This window comes from Pelmatolapia mariae, linkage group LG22, assembly GCF_036321145.2.
Source record: "Pelmatolapia mariae isolate MD_Pm_ZW linkage group LG22, Pm_UMD_F_2, whole genome shotgun sequence".
NCBI lineage: Eukaryota > Metazoa > Chordata > Actinopteri > Cichliformes > Cichlidae > Pelmatolapia > Pelmatolapia mariae.
This window is the reverse complement of record NC_086245.2, coordinates 17,837,674-17,855,202: the sequence shown is the minus strand read 5'-3', so window position 1 is coordinate 17,855,202 and position 17,529 is coordinate 17,837,674. Positions and strand designations below refer to the sequence as shown.

The window sequence follows — 17,529 nt, the reverse complement described above, 5'->3', positions numbered from 1 at the left end:
TTTCACCCGGACCGTTTTGCGGCACGCCACAGTTTCCGGCGGTGTAAGATAAACAGAAGTTTGACATTGGCTGCATGAAAAGGTGTTAAACACACACACCGTGCCGTTAACAATGGCTTCGCTTACTTTAAATTCCCTAAAACATGTAATGAGAGCTATGGTGGATAGCCCAGGCTTCGACAGGGTACTTAGCAAGGTAAATATGGACAGTTTGCGCCAATTAGTTTTTGGTTTTCAGCCTATATTGTAAGCGCAGAGAAAAGCCGGATCGTGTCTGTATTGTTGCGCTGACATAAAAACAACTCTGTGTTTTCTTCAGGTGGACATTTTGTCTGCCAGCCCCGGTAAAGTGGTGTGTGAGATGCGGGTAGAAGAAGAGCACACAAACCGGGGAGGGACGCTGCACGGCGGGCTAACAGCCACACTGGTTGATGTCGTCTCCACCATGGCTATCATGTACAGTGAGAGGGGGGCACCGGGGGTCAGCGTGGATATGAATATAACGTGAGTCCATAACTATTGTAAGCTTTTCTGGGAACAGGTTTTACGCCTCAAAACTCTGGCATAAGGCAGATCTGCCTGTAAAAAGTAGCAGGCAGGGTTCAAGGTTCAATTGAAATATGTAAAATGAACCTTCACAGGGTCCTACACCACGGACCCAGCCACCAACCAGACTTGTGCTCGTGTAGGGTTATTTTCATGCAAAAACTTTAAGTTTTTTTAATGTTTTGCAGTTTGTGCTGCAGACATGGTTGTAGCATATTTTTACTTTTATCTGTCTTTTGTACATTATACTATTTTTGTTTTCCTCATAAATGGGTGAATGTGAACACTTAGTTCAAAATTACTTTACTATCTTTATTCCATTTATCTGTGCTCAGGATAGGCACCAGGGGTACACCAGTTTGTGGAGTGACCAGGGCTAGGGACAGGTCAGGTTGAGTGGTTTGGAGAAGCAAGACTGAGATGGTTTTAGCATTTTCACACAAATATAACAGGCTTGTTCCTTTATGTTTAACACATTAAGTTTTTATTTCTCATCGCTGTGCACCTTCAAACAGCAAACCAATTTGAACCTAAATCAAAGGAATAATAACACACACAAGACAGTCCTACTGGTGTATCCATCAGCTGGGCTTATTCCACACAACAAGATGAAAAAGGAAAAAAAAAATTACCTGCGTATCATTTATAGCACTATACTCAGGGGGTTAAGGTGACATTCAGAACTGTGTTTTTGCTTAATAAGCTGTGGTCACTGTATTTCAGCATCTAGCTAGAACTGCTGAAGAGGAGCAAGCATAAAGGGGGTGATGCTTTTTTAAGTGGCATCACCCCGATCAATTTCAAATGCACTGTTTATAAAGGCTTAATAAATATCAGAAAACGCAAAAACTGTTTGTCTGTAGTTTATCGCACACTATGTCCTATATATATATATTCTATATTATATTTTTTACTCCATGCTGGCACTACACCTGAACTGAAGAGTCCCACACCTGCTGAATGCAATTTTAATCCTTGACTTCACTTATTTTCCTGCTATAGAGACAGCAGTAATAACAGATGCTTTTTTTATTCTGTTTTTCTCTGCTTGTCTTCTAAATAAATAACTGCTGTTAAAACAGAGTAGTCATTAGAATTTAAGTTGAGATCGAGTTAGTATTTCCTTAAAGTTATTTAACTATATCCATAATGAGGTTCAGGCAGCATTGTACAAAAAAAGCTGGTGGAAATGTCCTTCAAAGAACTACTTATTATATTGTTTAAGTTTATATTTGAGTACAGCTCAGAGCCCTCTCACTTTTACTTGAGTAAAGAAGGTTAATACTTCAACTTTTACCACAGTATTTTTAAACGCAAGTACCTGTACTGCTAGTTGAGTTATGAATGTGTGTACATGTTCCACCTCTGAGGGATACTGGATATACTGGTATATAGCAGATTCGTGTGTGTGTGTGTGGGGGGATCGCCCAGTAAGAAAATGGTCCCTGGCTTGATCCCAGGGAGCAGCCGAAAGTAGCTTTATTCACTTATTGCCAAGACTAAAGAATAAATGTTGAAAGTCAGAAATAACATACTCAGCTTAGCGCATTGAGGGTTAAGTTACACCTCACAGGATTAAACTTAACCTCCTGCAGGCTTTCCTAATCTGGCTGATAATTTCCCCGATAAACTACAAAAGCTGTCACTGTCTCATAGGTACATGAACGCTGCCAAGATGGGAGAAGACGTTCTCATCACCGCTCAGGTTCTGAAACAGGGACGGAGTCTGGCGTTTGCCACAGTGGACCTCACCAACAAGGTTACAGGGAAGATCATCGCACAAGGAAGACATACCAAACATCTTGGCAGCAGCTGAAGCTTCTCCACTCTGTATCTGTCTGTACTGTCAAAGCAAGAGTGAAGATGTAAACAGCTTCTCTCTGTCTGTAAATAAGTTTGTAATAACAGGAATCAGTACTTCAGTGGTGGGTGTCACAACGCTTGTGCTACATGCTGGTGGTTACTTGATGTTTATTTCCTGCTGTTAAATATTTGCCAATAACTGTTAAATTGACACCAGTGGTTATTGTATGATCAGAGCCCCTCGTGATTGAAAGACTGTATCAATGATTCGTGCGCATGCAATAAAAGCAAATGGACAAAGAGTGATGCTTTCAGAATTTGCACTGTATTGGGATATGCTCAGCAGTATTGATTTGAGAACCAACAGAGAAAAAACTCCAGAAGTTACACGCCTTACATCCTTTTAAAGTGAACACACTGAATCAACAAGGAGCAAAATTATATGTGCGTAATATTCTTTGACAAGCAAGCCTGCAAAACCCAATTTAATTTGATGAGCATGGTGGCAAATCATCTAACTTTTAGTAGGTCAAATAAAAACAGAATTAGCTTTCAGCAACTTTTGTTAGGTATGTTAAACAATAAATGTCGCCATTTCAGTTACTCACCAACCCACATCCCCAATAAAACAAACATAAAAACATCATTTCAGTAGCTCAATGGAATAGTGCTTGAACAGTGAACATGACCCTCAACGTCTAACCAACTTTGTGTGTAAAACACCTTTCAAGTCACTCAAGGTTTTAGCGAAGGCTTGCCTAGCATGTTTCAGAGGAAAGCAAATGACACCAAACCATCTTTGAAAGTCCAGCAAAATAACTAAGGCGGTTTATAAGAAGCGATACCTACACCATATGATTTGACAGATACTGTTCATCTCGTTATCTCTTTGCTTACACGGGTGTTTAAACACCTCTCCACACCTGTCCTCGGTCACAAGACTGCGTAAAGTTGTTCTAGACACCTGCGTGACATTACAAGCTTTAACAATCATTTCTTATAACAACAAGGATATAAAGCGCGTCCATGTGAGAACCACCATGATGACCTGTGTATTGTTTGTTCCTGTTCTGATGCAACATAAAGAGTTCCTTCAATGACCGGTGCTGTTGACAGTGCAGCTCCAAGAGAACAACCAACCACTCAAAATCAATGTTCGTGCAGGTTCAAATGAACAAAAATAGGTGAGTGAGAAGCAGGGAATGAGGAGGAAGTGGAAAAAAAGGTGAGGGATAAATCCAAAAATGGTAGGGAGAAGAGGGGTGGGGGCACACTGGGAGCATGAGGCAGAAAAAAAAAAATGAAGGATGGGAACTCAATCAGCTTCAGGTCAGGGAAGGTAGAACGAGTAGAAACAAAAAAGGAGATCCAAGCATAAGTTCACATCTTAAAGGGAAAAAAGGATGGAGATGAGTACATCAATTTGCTTCTGAAGGCTTAGGCAAGAGGAAGGGAGAAAGGCTTTTTTTTTTTTTTTCTTTTTCATTCCCCCTCCGTGTGGCTGGGTGGAGCAAGAAGCCTTAGTCAGGCATGTAAGGGCGGAGGTGATCCTCGATGTCTCCCACACCCCAGCAGGTCAGCTGGTCCTGGGGCAAGTACAGGCAGAGGCTGCACAACTTGAAAACTGTGGCCTTGGTTTTAGGAGTCTGAAAGAATGTGGACAACATTTGTGATAAAGTGTGTTAACAAGACCATTTCAGGGTTTTTTCCTCTTCTTTTCAGGAAAGTTACATTTTATTTTCAGTGATGCGACGTACCTGTAAGTGCTGTCTATCCATGAAGAGAAATACAGACTGAGTTGGGTTGTTCATGACCATTCCAGCCTTGTCTTTACGACCCAAAGCATGCAAGCACTGCTTCTCATAGTCTCCATGATGAAATTCAAACTTGGCCTGTAAATAAGACAGACTTAAGAACTAAGGACAAAGTTTTGTTATGTAAAGTCTCAGTTTCCCAGACACAGATTAAGCCTAGTCTCAGGCTACAAACTCGCAGTGTTTCGTGTTAATTGAGGACTGAACTTCATACATGTCTGGGAAACTGGCTGCAAAATTGAATTTGCTGATAACATGCTTTCTTTTTACTATTTAAAATGGCTACACTGTGAAGGTGATTTAAAAAATATAGAGTGTACACAAAGATGATATGTATAACTTTCTATAGTTCTGACCAAACCTAAGGTGCTAAGGACGGACCTGAACAGGCCTAAAGGGTTCATCATCGGCCCCCTTCCATCTGGAGAACAGCAGACAGACGATCTTCTCAATATCGTTGCGTGGCCATAGGATAAAATCCATTTCCTGAGTGCAGCCTATCACATCCTGTAAAAAAAAAGACAGCTAACATGACGCAAAATGTTTACTTTTCCATACACTCCCCCTTTCAAATGGTGTTGTGTCTCACCCTTCGCATTGACTGGTATCGGGGCGCGTGTAGTTGCACAACGTCTTTTTGCAGGAGCTCTATTGAACTCTCGAGAGAGTAGCTGGAATCGCGCACACCTCGTAGGATATTTTCTTCATAGTTGTTGGTCATCACTGGCACAACTTCGGCTACCTCAAAAAGTGCTGACTTCTTCTTCTGTAATAAAAAAAGGGAGGGGGGATATTTTAAGGCATTGCTTTGGTTGTACAATGAGGAACAAACATGAGTGGATCTGTAGTGCTGGCAAACCTTTTCTTTGAAAACGAAGGCTATATAAATCTTGAAGTCAAACTGATCAGCCAAAGATTCCCTTTTCTTCCGAAGTTGAGCTCGAAGTCGATTTCGTGTTTGATTTCTGCGTGAAGTTGGGTCCCCCATGGTTGGATTTCGATGGTAGTGTCTTCTCCTCTTCTGCAGTATATTTTGGCTACACTCTCTACTTTCTGTTTAATAAAGGATGGAGCTGGCTACCCTTTGCAGAAACAACGCATCAAAACTCTAGGCTAAATCCTCAGTATACCAACTACGAACTTAAAAGGTCATAAAAATCTGAAACAAAACTAAGTCATTTCGATTGTTTTGTTAAAAAAAAGGGCAGTGTTGAGGAGGGGGGGAATGGTCGACAAGCTAAGACTACATCTCCTTTACGCTTGATCAGAAATCCATGTTTTAAGACATGACTTTCAAGGACCGTGAGCTTCGTTTTTCAACCTGCCATGGAGGGATTACAACAGAGATTTAAATGAAAACAGCAACTCAAATGACTCAACTTTTCCCTCCTATAGATGGTACTGAAATCAGCAGAAAGCGCTGCTGCAAAAACCCATATCGCTAGTTTTCTGCAATTGAGATTGTGGACTACAGCAAGCAGACAAATATTCTATCGTTTGGGTCATTTCAAAGTCCCTCATCCATGGCTGTCTTTTTGCTTCCGTGCAGACACTGTTATGTGCGTGTTATAGACGGACTGGGGATACAGACGAAGATGGCAGGTAAACACAGATGCCAGGAGATATTGGCACCGGGTAACATCGAAGACTACTGCGAAAGTAACTTGACATTTCCGTGACTTTTACTGCCACTCATTTGGCCCAGAGCCTGTGTTGCTGCTGCCACTGCCGATAGTCATGATGTGGGCGTATTTTTAGCACACTAGCTAAGGTGAGCTAGCAGGCTAATCTAGGCATTCACTTCCGACACTAACTAGTAGTGAGCCAGCGATATAGCTACATCTTATCATCTGACTGATTGGCTTAATTGAGGCCTATGTGTGATCACCTAGCTTAGCGTACAGTCATCTTTAAACGCGTTTACATTTCCCCCCACCTCCTCGGCTCAATGTGACTGCCAGTGCTGTTTGAGTCTAAGAAACCTGCGGGCTTCACTCACTAACCGTTTACACCATTTTCGCTAAATGTAATGCGCTTCAGTCGTGCCTTGTTAACTACTTCATCGACAAAAAAACAGAATCAGCCCAGGGGAATCAATTATAGCCAATCAACGACAGCAGTTGAATGGCGAAATAATTGTTAGCTAAACAAAAGAAATCAACCCCCCGCTTTCCACGTCTGAAGTTTCGAGGTGTTTGCTGCGCTTGTTTTCTTTCTCTCCTTTTCTTCAGTCGTCACAACCTCCGGCTCGCCCTGCCGCATGCCATGTCAAGATAAATCGACAATCCAGCTCAAGTCCTCCGTTCTTTCAGTCGACATGTGGAGTTTTCTGTCTCCCGGCGGGCCCATATTTAACGACGTGTCGTCCAACGTTTTTTCCGTTTGGTTTCTTTGTTTGCGTGTTTTTTTAGGTAGCTAATAATGGCACATACAAGCTAGACGGTCTACAGCCTCCCCCAAAATGGCTGCACAGTCAACTACAAAGATATGACGTGCCTTGACATGTGACCGCACGAGGGGAAAAAAAACAACGGTGCAAAAAAATAATTCTTTGTGAGCATGCGCCTCACTGGCCTCTTGCTCACGTGACGGAGTGGGCGTATTTAAGCCTCTGGCGCGGGAGTATCGGAGAAGAGTCGAGCGAACGGGAAACTGAGGTTAAAAAAAAAAGCAGGCAGGGTAGGTTCTGTTAATGTTTTGATATTAAACGTTTTTAATTAATTAATTTTTTTTATCTACAGTTATATCACATTAAGTATCTTTCACGTCGGCTAATTTGCCTTCTTTAAACGTGGCTGATTGTTTTTCCTTAAGCTCCAGCTGACTCGAGGCCTTCTTACCTTGGCTTGTTTTAAACGTGGGGAAACTTAGACCTTTACTCCTTTCCTTATAGAGTAGAGTTTCTAAGTGGGTAGAATCACTAGTTAATGGTAAGCTAGACAGCTAGAGGTTTTATTATTATTTTTTAAATAGTTTTTGCTAATTAAAAATCAAGCTTTCTTTGTCTACTACTTGTCCTGGCTCAGGTTTCGAGAAAAAATGAACGTCAGTGGAAAAGTAAAGCAGAGCCACCAGAAGTCCAATGAGAACATAAAGGTAAGTACAAAGACTTAAGTTGTTTCGTCATTTTGACTTTCAAGTGTAATCATTGGTGGTAATCATTTCCCTAGTAGTGCTCGGATACCTATACTACCTTTCGTGGGTGAATGGTATCATTTTAGAGAGCTTCTCATGAAATTCTTATTTTTTTTTTCGGGTGAGGGTCAGTATTTTTATTTATTTATTTAAACAAACAACAAAACCAAAAACCTCCATGTAAATATAGACGGCCAAGATTGTCCCTTTCGTTTATTGTTGTCTTTATTCCCTTATATTAACATGTATAATCCAGCTGCAGCAGTCTCTGGACATGTAGTCTCAACAGAACAAAGCCATCTACTGTAAGTGGCTTGAAGGTCAGTCCTAAAGGACACTTCAGGGTTGGGTTGTGTGGGAAGGCACTTAAATGTAGTATTTCTTGTAAAGTGGCATTTAAATTCATCATATTGCTGAGCAGATCGGTGTCTTATTGCTTACACTTCAACAAAATTACATTTGTTTTGGTTTGTACTCTGCTGTTTCTTAAGGAAAAGGCCCACTCACAACTTAATCACCCATTATACAAAACACCCCAGCAGTCTTGTGAAGCTGTGGCCAAACATTAACAAATTATGTTTTCTGGCTGCTCTGCAATGATCATTGAAGAGAGACTTTCCCACGGCTGTTAAGAATTTGTGCCCTACCCGCGCTTTGCACACCTGTAGGTCTGTTGCACATGGCACTGCTGTTATGGCACCTCACTTATGCCCTTTCTCCTGGTGACAGTGTAACTAAAGTAAAGCTTGTGAAGTGATGCTAATCCTTGCTGAATAGAAGCATTGAGAATGAGAACATGGGTTCTGCTACTTTCCCATGTGACTCAATCTTTAGTTTCTAAAGGCTAATCAGGGGGAGGGGGGAGTCTCACCTTCTGTTTTGTTAGCATGTTGTAATCTAATCAGATATACAGTAACAGTTACTTGTGTTGGATGCCTTTCAGAGCCTTTTCACACCTTCTCAAAAGACTATGGGACCTGCCAGGCAAACCCTGCAAGTTCGTCAGGTTAACTCAGACCTGGGGAGGTCAACTCAGGTTTGTAGTAGCTGTCCAAATTGGCTTGCATGAGATTAAAACTTGTAGATGTTGAATCACTCATGAAAATTGCATCTTTCAAGCCTAAATTTTGGAAATGATTTGTTTTTAGGCAGGAAAGGTTGGTCCAAAGCGGAAGAATTGGACGGCTGAGCAAATCAGAGGTTCAAAGAGAGTCAAGATGGAAGTCAAATCCACTCAAACAGAAGCAGCTGATGGGTTAATAGATGGCATGTCCAAAGAAGCATATGAGCTCATGGTCAAAGGTAGAGAAGGCAGCACATGGTGCGCTAGATGGTCACAAATTTTCACTATCTCAAACTCTGATCTAAACCCTCTGCTGCTGTTGTAGAAACTCCACCTTCCACCTACTGGAAAGAGGTAGCAGAGGAGCGACGGAAAGCACTGTACAATGTTCTACAGGAGAATGAGAAGGTGAGTTAATCACTGAGAGTCTGCTAATGTTTAGCTGCAAACTGAGCTGTTCCCACGCTCCCACTGACATGCTTGACCTTTGGCTACTGACCAGCTGGCACGTGATTAACTCTGAAGCTCACTGAATTCTTCTCTATATAAAAGGTGCTAATGCTGGCATTTTTCTGCATTCATGGACACTACTTCACTATTCCTGTAACTCCTAAATTGTTTGGCTAGATTGCCTGTACAGTGTATTAATGTGAAGCAGTTTTCTGGTTTAGACCTCCCATGTGTAGGAGGTTGTCTTAACTTGGTGTTTGCATTGTTGTTTCAGCTCCACAAAAGCATAGAGGCCAGAGATGAGCAGATAACGAAGCTTCAGAGTGAAAATGAAGAGCTGCAGGATCTCGCTCAACATGTCCAGTACATGGCTGACATGATTGAGGTAGGTATTAAAATTTGACGGCACACTGAGTTGTGGTGAAAAACTACATCTGTTAATGTTATCAGCTGTGTACCAACATTACTGTGGACAGCTTTGAGAAAGTGGAACTGGAGGGATGCACAAGGAAGCTTAAAATGTATCGCTAAACAAACTTTAAACAGATTGGAGTTCAGTTTGTTGGTGCAGCCTCAACAGTTTCAGTGTCTTCTTTGGTCCACTGGGGGAAAATAAACTGCCCATCCTGTCTAGTGATGCTTTGCTTAATTAAATCTTAACACGATATGCGTCTGATCAGGTTTTACAAATCTGGCTACTTGCTGCAGCATTGCATTCACAATTTTGGACTCGCATTCTGTTTAATCGGTGGGCACAAAGTAGTAACTTGGTGGTAAAAATTCAGCCTTTTGAGCTAAACCCAAATTCCCTGAGCAGAGTACTTAACCAGGTGGAGAGTTACATGGATAAACTTGACAGGACTGCACAGATGGGTCTGTTGGTAAATTAAACTTGGTGTACTCTTTTAGAGACTGACTGGGAAGTCTCCTGACAATCTGGATGAGCTCAGAGGAATTGCCCTTGATGAAGATGAGGCTGAACATGATGAAGACGACTTGGCAGATCAGAGTGAAAACGATCCAGACTACAGTCACGGCTCTGCAGAAGAGCTATCAGATGATGAAGAACCAGGACCCTCAGGACTCCAGAACTAATACTGCATGACTTTGACATTTTGACCCGAGTAATCTTTGACTGCAACGAGTACTTCGTTTGAAGGAGATGAGCTTTAAAGATGTGTATGTACTCTAAATTCAGCCTGCAATTTTTTTTATATATTTTTTTTTCATCATTGCTTGCTCAAGTTTTTAAGGGTCTTAAGAAACTAAGCCAGTGAAGGTTTCCTTTAACAGAAGACCCCTTGATGTGTCATAGGAAGACAAGTACAGATGTGAACTAAGCTGCTGGCACCTGAAAGACTTCATGTCAGGGTGTCCACAACCATTAGTCTAAAAGAAGTTGACCTTGGGCAGGTGAAACTAAAATGCTTGTCCAACGTGCTTCTTTTGGCACTTGATTTGTCTTGCGGCTCCTGTTGAGCTGACAGTGTTTACAAATTTTACTTGAACACCTGTTTTGCCCTGTTGTGATAAGTTAAATGTGCACTGTTGGTCAGTTATTTACTGCCAGATGTGGCAAAGAGCATGGCCCTGAAATGTTGCCTCACTGTAAAATTGTGAAATTGGTGTAAATAAACTTTATATTTTAAATCTTGACACTTATTGAAGCTTGTAGTTCTTGCTGAACCTAAAGGGTGAAGTTGCTATGGAAATGAGAAAATTATAAATGGGTATGCTAGGGACTTTTTTTTTTTTTTTTTTTTTTTTTTTTTTTTTTTTTTTTTCTCCCCCTTTTCCCCTCTCCTCACACTGATGTGAAATGTAATTTTTGTTTTGTCAGTCCAAAGGTAGAATTCACTTGCAGAGTAGACTTGAACTAAGAACACTCGAATGTGCTCCTAATTTGGCGAGAGCATTTGTGCAACTTTTATGCTGCAGTGTTTGCAGTATACACTAAGCTTTTTTGAGGATAAGCTTAGACCAGGGGGTTTCAAACGCATGCCCAGGGGCCAGACTTGGCTCTGCCAAAGACTCCAATCGGTCCACTGGGTGGTGTTGGGATAAATCTTGAACTTTTATCTGTATTTTGATAAGCGTTGCAGCTTTTCTCACTGATAAAGACCTCCCCGATAGCCTGTCATACTACAGCAAAGTGACACACAAATGACCTCAACTAGAGATGTTTTTGTTACTGTGCTATGGAAGGAAAAACTGACTTAAACTGGTGGTCTGGCCCATTTAGGATCAGAGTACGCTATGTGGCTCACAATGTAAAATGAGTTTGACATCGCTGGATTAGGCTGTGTCATGTCTTAACAGTATAAAATGGTCAAATCTACACTCAACTAAAACCTGACTTTTTATTTATTTTGCTAAGCTTGTGTGCCCACTTTTCCATATAAAATCTAGCTGCTGTGTAGTTGTAACAGTCAGATCGATTATGTATGGATTTGCATATACACAGAAGTACTAATTTAAAACAGCAGTAGCACTTAAAAAAACAAAACATTCTATTTAAGACTCAGGATAGGCTCCAGCCCCCTCACGACCCTGACAAGGATAAGCAGAAGAGAATGGATGGACTCCGTGTGGGGAAAGAAAAATCCAGTTTTTAATTACCGGTATGCAAAAATAAACTTTATTGCAACTTCTTGATGAGCAGAGGAACCACGACGGAGAAGAGCAGTGTGCAACCACATGAATCAGTACTGAAGCTATTGACCACGAAGATGGGTGAAGTTCAGTTTCAGCAGTTATTATTAAAACCTCTAAATTAAACGTGCACATTTTGCCACCTTGTATTATATACGGTGCTAAGGAACTGAACAGTCCACCAATTTACTTGTTAAATAGGTCAACAGCGAGTTTGTGAAGAGAGAAAATTAGACACCGAGTGAGTTACTGGACCAAAATACTGTAATGCTGTTCACATCTCGAAAAGGAATTTAAATTTGGACCACGTTTTGCAAAAGGCTGCATGAAAGTAAAAAAGAAACAACTTTTAGTATCAACTTCACGCATTTACAGATTATATTACAAAAGAATACCTTTCATAAAAATACTAACCACTTGCTTTTTAATATGGCTTTTGGATTGTGCAGTTACAACCAGATGTAACGAGATCCTCATATTACGGGTTTGCCTTTTTTTTCCTTTTTGTGCTTCCAAAGATAAGTCTGAGGGTTCTGGTCCAAATGTACACGCTGTACTGCAAAATACATTCTCCTGGATGAGCTCTTATTAAAAGACCATTTTAAAATCCCAAGATTTTTCCTTTGGTTATAGTAAATCTACTTAATAAAGTAACATCTCTATCATATAAATGCCCCGTTAGTTTGGGGACCTTTTAGGGAAAACAAAATCTATAATTACTATTAGCAAATCTTAATATTCTCCAAAATAACAATCTAATATAATTAAATTGAAAATAAACTCCCAATTATAATCAAGCACGAGTCGTATGGTAAAAACACAGAGGCCTTTTTAAACAAAAGACATTAATTCAAATACCAGACCTGAAAGTAGAGCATAAATATACAATCATTTACATAACAATGTGGTCTGCTCTAATACAAAATAACATGACAGAATATTAGAATAACAAGGAGTAAATAATAAATATATGACGTGTGAGCTTGTGAGTTTTGTCACTGTGCAGCAGCACCAGACTCAGTAGTACAGTTACAATGAGAAAAGCTGGAGATAGATGCCTCCCCTGGGTCAGTGTTCCCATTAAACCGTTCGCATGGAGCAGACCCAAAGTGTGACAGAAAAGGCCAAAAGCTTAATGTCTTATCCTGCTATCAGCTCGCGTGCTGCCTCAACTCATCCTCTCTGCACAACTGCCGAGAAAGTGCATTCTCATGAGGTCCTCTGCCTAGTTTATTGCCCTCGACTGGCTCCTGACCTTGTAGGAAAAACAAACAAAACATACATTTACAAAAAGAGTATTTGTGTAATGTGCCAGCTCAGCCACAGCGAGGCTCAAAAGGTCAAAAGCTGACGATATCAAATGGGCTTCACGTGTCAGCCAGGTGCAAAAAAAAAAAAAAGGAAAAAAAATCACATATGTACAGAAAAAATTGCACTTGTTAAACTGCAAGTAGGAGAAATCTCAGACGCAAACTGCTGCGTGAGTGAACGCTGGGCACTGTGCTAAACCCCCGTCTCCCCTGGACCGCTGTGACCTCATCTTATTAATGTTCCTCCCTGCCAAATAACACACAGGTCTTTCAACCACACGAGAATCCCTGAAAATTACGTCTTGAACACAACCACGTGTATCACGTGTAAACTAAGCCGTATTTACACGCCTTACAACAGTGCAGGTCTTCCGAAAGCGTCAGAAAGCACTTCTAATCTAGGTGAACGCATGTTAACAGTGATTATACAAAGATCATAGTATATTGCGTGGTACAACAAATCTGTAAAACTTGAGATTATTCAGAGAGTGCGTGAGACGGGTGTTCTCGGAAGCCTTTTTGACAGGAGGGTGAAGACCCGGTGCTTGATTTCCACAGTCTTTGGAGCAGCTCTCAGCCGCTTTGTGTCCAGTCAAAATTTGTGCTTTTCAATTCAACTTAACGTGACCGGTGTGTGCCTGGCTCAGACAGCAGGGTGAGGAGGAGGAGTGTAAGCGTGCGTCAGGAGGGGTCTAGGTTGTGTGTCCTTGTGGTTAAGACAACTTGTTTGGTGTTACTTCCTTTCAGGAGGCAGTGAGTAACAGTGATTAACTGCAGTTTAAGTGAAAACGTTTGTCGTTGCTAGAAAGCAGATCGATGAACAGATTAGTCGTTAACGGCCCTGTGAGGTGTGCTGTGTGGGTTGAGCTAAGGAGGCAAGTGTTGTCCTCGGAGGTCCGGGTGCAGTCCGTTTCTCTTTTCAGTGATGGCTCAGAAGGCAGTGGTGACGGCGTTTCCTCGCCGTGTGCCCAGACGGATCATCTCCCCCGGCACAGTGTCCAGCTGCTCGTACGCCAGGCGCCCCTCCTCACCTGCAAGCAGCAAAAAGAGATTATTAGAAATAATGTGTCCACAGTCACCTTTCATGTAACTACTGAAGGGGAGAATGGGGAAAAGCTACAATTTACTGATGGTACACAAACGCCTCATGTGCAGTTAGTTAAAAAGTGAATGTTTTGCAGAAAGGACAGCTTTACAGATACATTCACTAAGTGTGTGTGGGACTGTCACAGATTTTTGGATTGTCTAACTTTCACATAGACTGTTTCACACAATGTTCACTGAAATGGCATCAAACTCGGGACTGAACTTACTGGTGTCTCCAGCAAGATGCCTGCATATTTCGCTGGGAATCGGGTAAAACTGGTTGACACTGGTTAAGAATGAAAATTTGGACAAAGGCCAGAAGGACCAACAGAATCTTCTAAAAATATTAGTGAGAATAAATCACTTGGCAAATGAAAGGTCACTGGTTTGAATTTGCGTCAGGAAGGGTTTTGCCAAACCAAACATGCAGCGTTGCCTGCTGAGGCGATCTCTTGTGGTGAAGGAACAGCTAAAAGTAGCTTCTGTTAGTAATGACCTCCTACTTCTCAGATGGCAGTATTCGTATCCCCACAATCAAGATTATGGCAGAAAGAAGGCAACGGAAGGACGTAACAAATTGGCAAAAGAAAATATAAGAATCTGCATGTTGAGTTAAAACCCTCAGCGTTTGAGAAAAGTTGCCTTCAATGTAAGATTTTAAAGCGTCTGCAGAGAAAGTGTTGAAGCTCAAACGTCTGCCCCAGAAAACAAGCAAGAGAAAACATGTTTTTCTTGGAATTTACAGTCAACACTGCAATTAAACACATCTTAATAGCACTATTGTGTGTAAATGACCTCATGGCAGTTGTGTATAAAATGCAGTGGATTTGTTACGCACCGAACGTGAGCAGGGTTTCTATGGCCACGTGACGCAGCTCTTCATCAGCTGAATCGCACAGCGCTACCACTGCTCTGATGCTCTCAACTGCCTGCGAACGCACAAACAAGATAAAAATGTAAAAATCCAAATGACATGTTTCTCTTTATTGCATAAAACTGCTGTTTGCACAGTTTAGTAAACAACTACTGACCTCCAGACAGCTGAGAGCTGAGCAGGCTGCCCTCTGACTCTGTACTCCAGCCTCCGACAGTGCCTGGGTGTAGCACTCCACTGCCTGCAGACACACAAACAACCATTAAAAATGTGGCTCAAAAGGTGGTGCGCCTACCGTTTTCTCTTGAGCATTACTCACCCTGGTCCTGAAGTGCTTGTTTGACGCTCCAGAAGAGAGGTAGTCGGCGGCTGCCTTGTTGACCTGAGGGTCCTCTGCAGTGAGGAGGGATGCCAGGGCCCTTAGGGTTCTGCTTCCAGGCCAGAGAGATGACAAAGGTACCTCCTCCAGTTCTGCGAGACAGCGAGAATAGTCTCCGCTGCACAGGACCTCTGCAAACACCTCTGAGGAGGAAGCCAACACAGACACACGCAGATTAAACCGAGGATAGGACCAGCTGCGGAGAACTGTAACACTCACAGGCCTCATGTACACACAAACTTCCTTTCTACTAAATCCTGATTAGAGGTGAGGTGATTGATTCAGATACATCGATACAAACGCTGGTATTACTATTGGATTGATACTAGCATGATAGCATCAATACTGTTGGCAGTCACGTCAATTTTATTTATAGCCTATAGCACATTTAAACAACAGAAGCTGACCCAGAGTGCTTTAGAGACGGGCACATTTACATTACATTAAAAACAAACAAACAAACAAAAACACAGCTTCAAAACACACAAAAAGCTGAAAGCTGCGTTTTTCTGTGTTAACTAATTATTGTGGAAAGCAAAGGTCACAGTGATTTAGTGATCTCTAAAATGAGCTCAGAATTTGCAAATTGCTGATGATTCATCTCATAAATCATGAAACGCTGCTCTTTGTTGTAGATAAAGCATCAAAATGTTAGCTCGAATATTTGGATTAACTTGGAGAAATCTTGGACTTGCACAGGTGGGCGTGTATGCTATGTAGCAAAAAATATCCTCATTTTGCGACTTAGGTTAAGAAAATAATTCGGTTATTAGAGGACACAGCCAACAACAGAGGAATTCGTGTCACGATGTAAGCATCACAGATTTTGCGCACCCTCTCTGGCCAGGTGCAGCAGGTGTGTCTCCATGTCCTGGACTTCATGTTGTAAGATGTAGCTGTAGAACTGAAACACAGTCAGGACGTCCTGAGAGAGCGCAGCAGCGGGAGGACTCTGTGCCGCCAGCAGGTCGCTCCTGTCCACCATCTCACCCACTACCATGCTAATCGCTGGAGAGAAGAAAGAGATCAGTGCATTGTTCCAAGATAACTGCATAACATTATTTAGTTTCAGCTATACAACAAAAACCAAAGAAAAAAAAATCACAATGCTGTGTTCACACAGCCTGCAGTCACAGTTTACTTCATAACATAAACCAGTTTGTTTCTATCCATTTTCATCAGTTGTATTATATTCTCGGTTAAATGCAGATGTCTAGTTTTCCCCGCAGGAGGACATTAAAACCGGTTTACACCCTGAATACGTGAGTCAGTTGAAGCCCTGACTGAAGATGAAATTTTAAGTATAACCCGTGGTCTGTTTGCAGAAACAAAGAAGGGACGAGCGAACCTGTATCGGCGCCGTGTGGGCGGTTCTCCTGCAGCACCGCCGTGTAGCGCTGATTCATGTGTTTGAACACTCTGTCCAGCGTGGTGTGGAAAAGTCCCTCAGAGCCGCTGCACTCTGACCACAGAGTCATCAGCTGGGGGCGCTCCACGAGGCCCGGGAGGACTGAGGAAAACAGGGCAGAGCACGAGGTCAGACCACAAACCCTCAAACCTCCTTCACGCACCGTAACGATTTGTTTTGGCTGCTTTAAAGTATAAGACATATGTTGTTCTTTGGGATAAGTTTCCAGATTATTCAAAAACTACAGAGCCAACTTTGGAGGGGTGAAGCGTGGGAAAAGAAAGGAAAAAAAACAAGTAAAGCAGGACAGCAGCCTTGTTGGAGGAAACCTGGTCTACGTGTTTAGATACCCACCATCAGCAGCAGATGTTATTGCTCCCAGTTTGTCCACGCTGATCTCTGCTAACTCCTCTAGCAGCTGGGTCTGTCCTGACAATTTGAGGAGGACACTGCGACGCTGCCAGACACTGACCCCACTGGTCAACATCTGCCATGTTACCAAGAAAAAATGAAAACATGTCAGATGCTAAAATTTCCAGAAGGTAGCTGGTTTTTTACTTAAGCAGGATGAATGGTAATTATGATATCAACTATCAGAAGGAGCTCTACCTGTATGAGGTGAATACAGTACTGAAGGTGGATGACAATAGCCACGTCCAGATTCTCATTTCCAGTGGTAAGTGGGAGGGGGCTTCCTGCCACACTGTTACCCACCCCGGTGTCCTCTGTCAGGGCTTCGCTCAGGTGTCCTCTGGCTTCTGGATGCTGAGCCCTGAGCAGCAACATACAAGAGTCACCACCGAGGGCAGCGGTAACACACCGACTGTACGTGTAGTGAGTTTGTTTTTAAAGAGTCCAGTCGTCCTAAGAATCCTAAGAATTAAACTCTTCATTTGCTGCCAAGTACTTAAAAGTTCTCACAAAAGTTTTTGGTATGGGACCTTAAAAAACTGCATGTGTATAAATAAATAAATGAAACTGTAATGTTTTAGCCAATGCAAAATATTAC

The 17,529-nt window shown here is 42.0% G+C and overlaps 4 protein-coding genes across 6 annotated transcripts in view; 2 read left to right on the top strand and 2 right to left on the bottom strand.

The window, feature by feature from the left end:
* The first annotated feature begins 20 nt into the window (after window positions 1–20).
* On the top strand, window positions 21–2,894 carry acot13 (acyl-CoA thioesterase 13). The gene is made up of 3 exons (XM_065470860.1): window positions 21–196; window positions 320–504; window positions 2,203–2,894. The coding sequence occupies exons 1-3, from the start codon at window positions 113–115 to the stop codon at window positions 2,360–2,362; spliced, it is 429 nt and encodes a 142-aa protein (XP_065326932.1). The 5' UTR covers window positions 21–112; the 3' UTR covers window positions 2,363–2,894.
* lg22h6orf62 (linkage group 22 C6orf62 homolog) lies at window positions 2,653–6,653 on the bottom strand. Its single transcript, XM_065470857.1, has 5 exons — window positions 5,023–6,653; window positions 4,753–4,929; window positions 4,545–4,670; window positions 4,107–4,241; window positions 2,653–3,995 (listed from the first exon to the last, which is right to left on the bottom strand). The coding sequence occupies exons 1-5, from the start codon at window positions 5,149–5,151 to the stop codon at window positions 3,870–3,872; spliced, it is 693 nt and encodes a 230-aa protein (XP_065326929.1). The 5' UTR covers window positions 5,152–6,653; the 3' UTR covers window positions 2,653–3,869.
* A 90-nt stretch (window positions 6,654–6,743) lies between these two features.
* gmnn (geminin DNA replication inhibitor) lies at window positions 6,744–10,433 on the top strand. 2 transcript variants are annotated; one of them, XM_065470858.1, is made up of 7 exons: window positions 6,744–6,842; window positions 7,190–7,259; window positions 8,242–8,334; window positions 8,447–8,600; window positions 8,687–8,769; window positions 9,086–9,196; window positions 9,721–10,433. In XM_065470858.1, exons 2-7 carry the CDS (start codon window positions 7,203–7,205, stop codon window positions 9,904–9,906), a joined length of 684 nt encoding a protein of 227 aa, XP_065326930.1. In that variant the 5' UTR covers window positions 6,744–6,842; window positions 7,190–7,202; the 3' UTR covers window positions 9,907–10,433. The 2 variants fall into 2 exon arrangements, with proteins under 2 accessions (XP_065326930.1, XP_065326931.1); XM_065470859.1 differs by lacking the exon at window positions 6,744–6,842 and adding an exon at window positions 7,081–7,093.
* Window positions 10,434–11,400: 967 nt separating this feature from the next.
* ripor2 (RHO family interacting cell polarization regulator 2) overlaps window positions 11,401–17,529 on the bottom strand; it is a 60,990-nt gene continuing 54,861 nt past the window's right edge. For both annotated transcript variants that reach the window (XM_065470851.1, XM_065470853.1), the window contains exons 15-22: window positions 17,130–17,292; window positions 16,875–17,007; window positions 16,461–16,622; window positions 15,947–16,120; window positions 15,053–15,255; window positions 14,891–14,974; window positions 14,698–14,788; window positions 11,401–13,804 (exon numbers count right to left, since the gene is read on the bottom strand). In XM_065470851.1, the coding sequence (XP_065326923.1) occupies window positions 13,704–13,804; window positions 14,698–14,788; window positions 14,891–14,974; window positions 15,053–15,255; window positions 15,947–16,120; window positions 16,461–16,622; window positions 16,875–17,007; window positions 17,130–17,292 (1,111 nt within the window). In that variant the 3' untranslated portion in view covers window positions 11,401–13,703. The remainder of the gene's footprint in view (window positions 13,805–14,697; window positions 14,789–14,890; window positions 14,975–15,052; window positions 15,256–15,946; window positions 16,121–16,460; window positions 16,623–16,874; window positions 17,008–17,129; window positions 17,293–17,529) is intronic.

What these genes read in the sequence shown, in the direction of transcription:
- lg22h6orf62 (XM_065470857.1), bottom strand. Translation starts at nt 5,151, where the DNA reads ATGGGGGACCCAACTTCACGCAGAAATCAAACACGAAATCGACTTCGA. An exon ending in GATACCAGTCAATGCGAAGG is followed by an intron (nt 4,671 to 4,752) that starts GTGAGACACAAC and finishes TTTTTTTTACAG; the next exon opens with GATGTGATAGGCTGCACTCA. An exon ending in TGGATAGACAGCACTTACAG is followed by an intron (nt 3,996 to 4,106) that starts GTACGTCGCATC and finishes ACATTCTTTCAG; the next exon opens with ACTCCTAAAACCAAGGCCAC.
- gmnn (XM_065470858.1), top strand. Translation starts at nt 7,203, where the DNA reads ATGAACGTCAGTGGAAAAGTAAAGCAGAGCCACCAGAAGTCCAATGAG. An exon ending in AGTCCAATGAGAACATAAAG is followed by an intron (nt 7,260 to 8,241) that starts GTAAGTACAAAG and finishes GATGCCTTTCAG; the next exon opens with AGCCTTTTCACACCTTCTCA. An exon ending in ACCTGGGGAGGTCAACTCAG is followed by an intron (nt 8,335 to 8,446) that starts GTTTGTAGTAGC and finishes ATTTGTTTTTAG; the next exon opens with GCAGGAAAGGTTGGTCCAAA.
- acot13 (XM_065470860.1), top strand. Translation starts at nt 113, where the DNA reads ATGGCTTCGCTTACTTTAAATTCCCTAAAACATGTAATGAGAGCTATG. An exon ending in TCGACAGGGTACTTAGCAAG is followed by an intron (nt 197 to 319) that starts GTAAATATGGAC and finishes TGTTTTCTTCAG; the next exon opens with GTGGACATTTTGTCTGCCAG. An exon ending in AGCGTGGATATGAATATAAC is followed by an intron (nt 505 to 2,202) that starts GTGAGTCCATAA and finishes ACTGTCTCATAG; the next exon opens with GTACATGAACGCTGCCAAGA.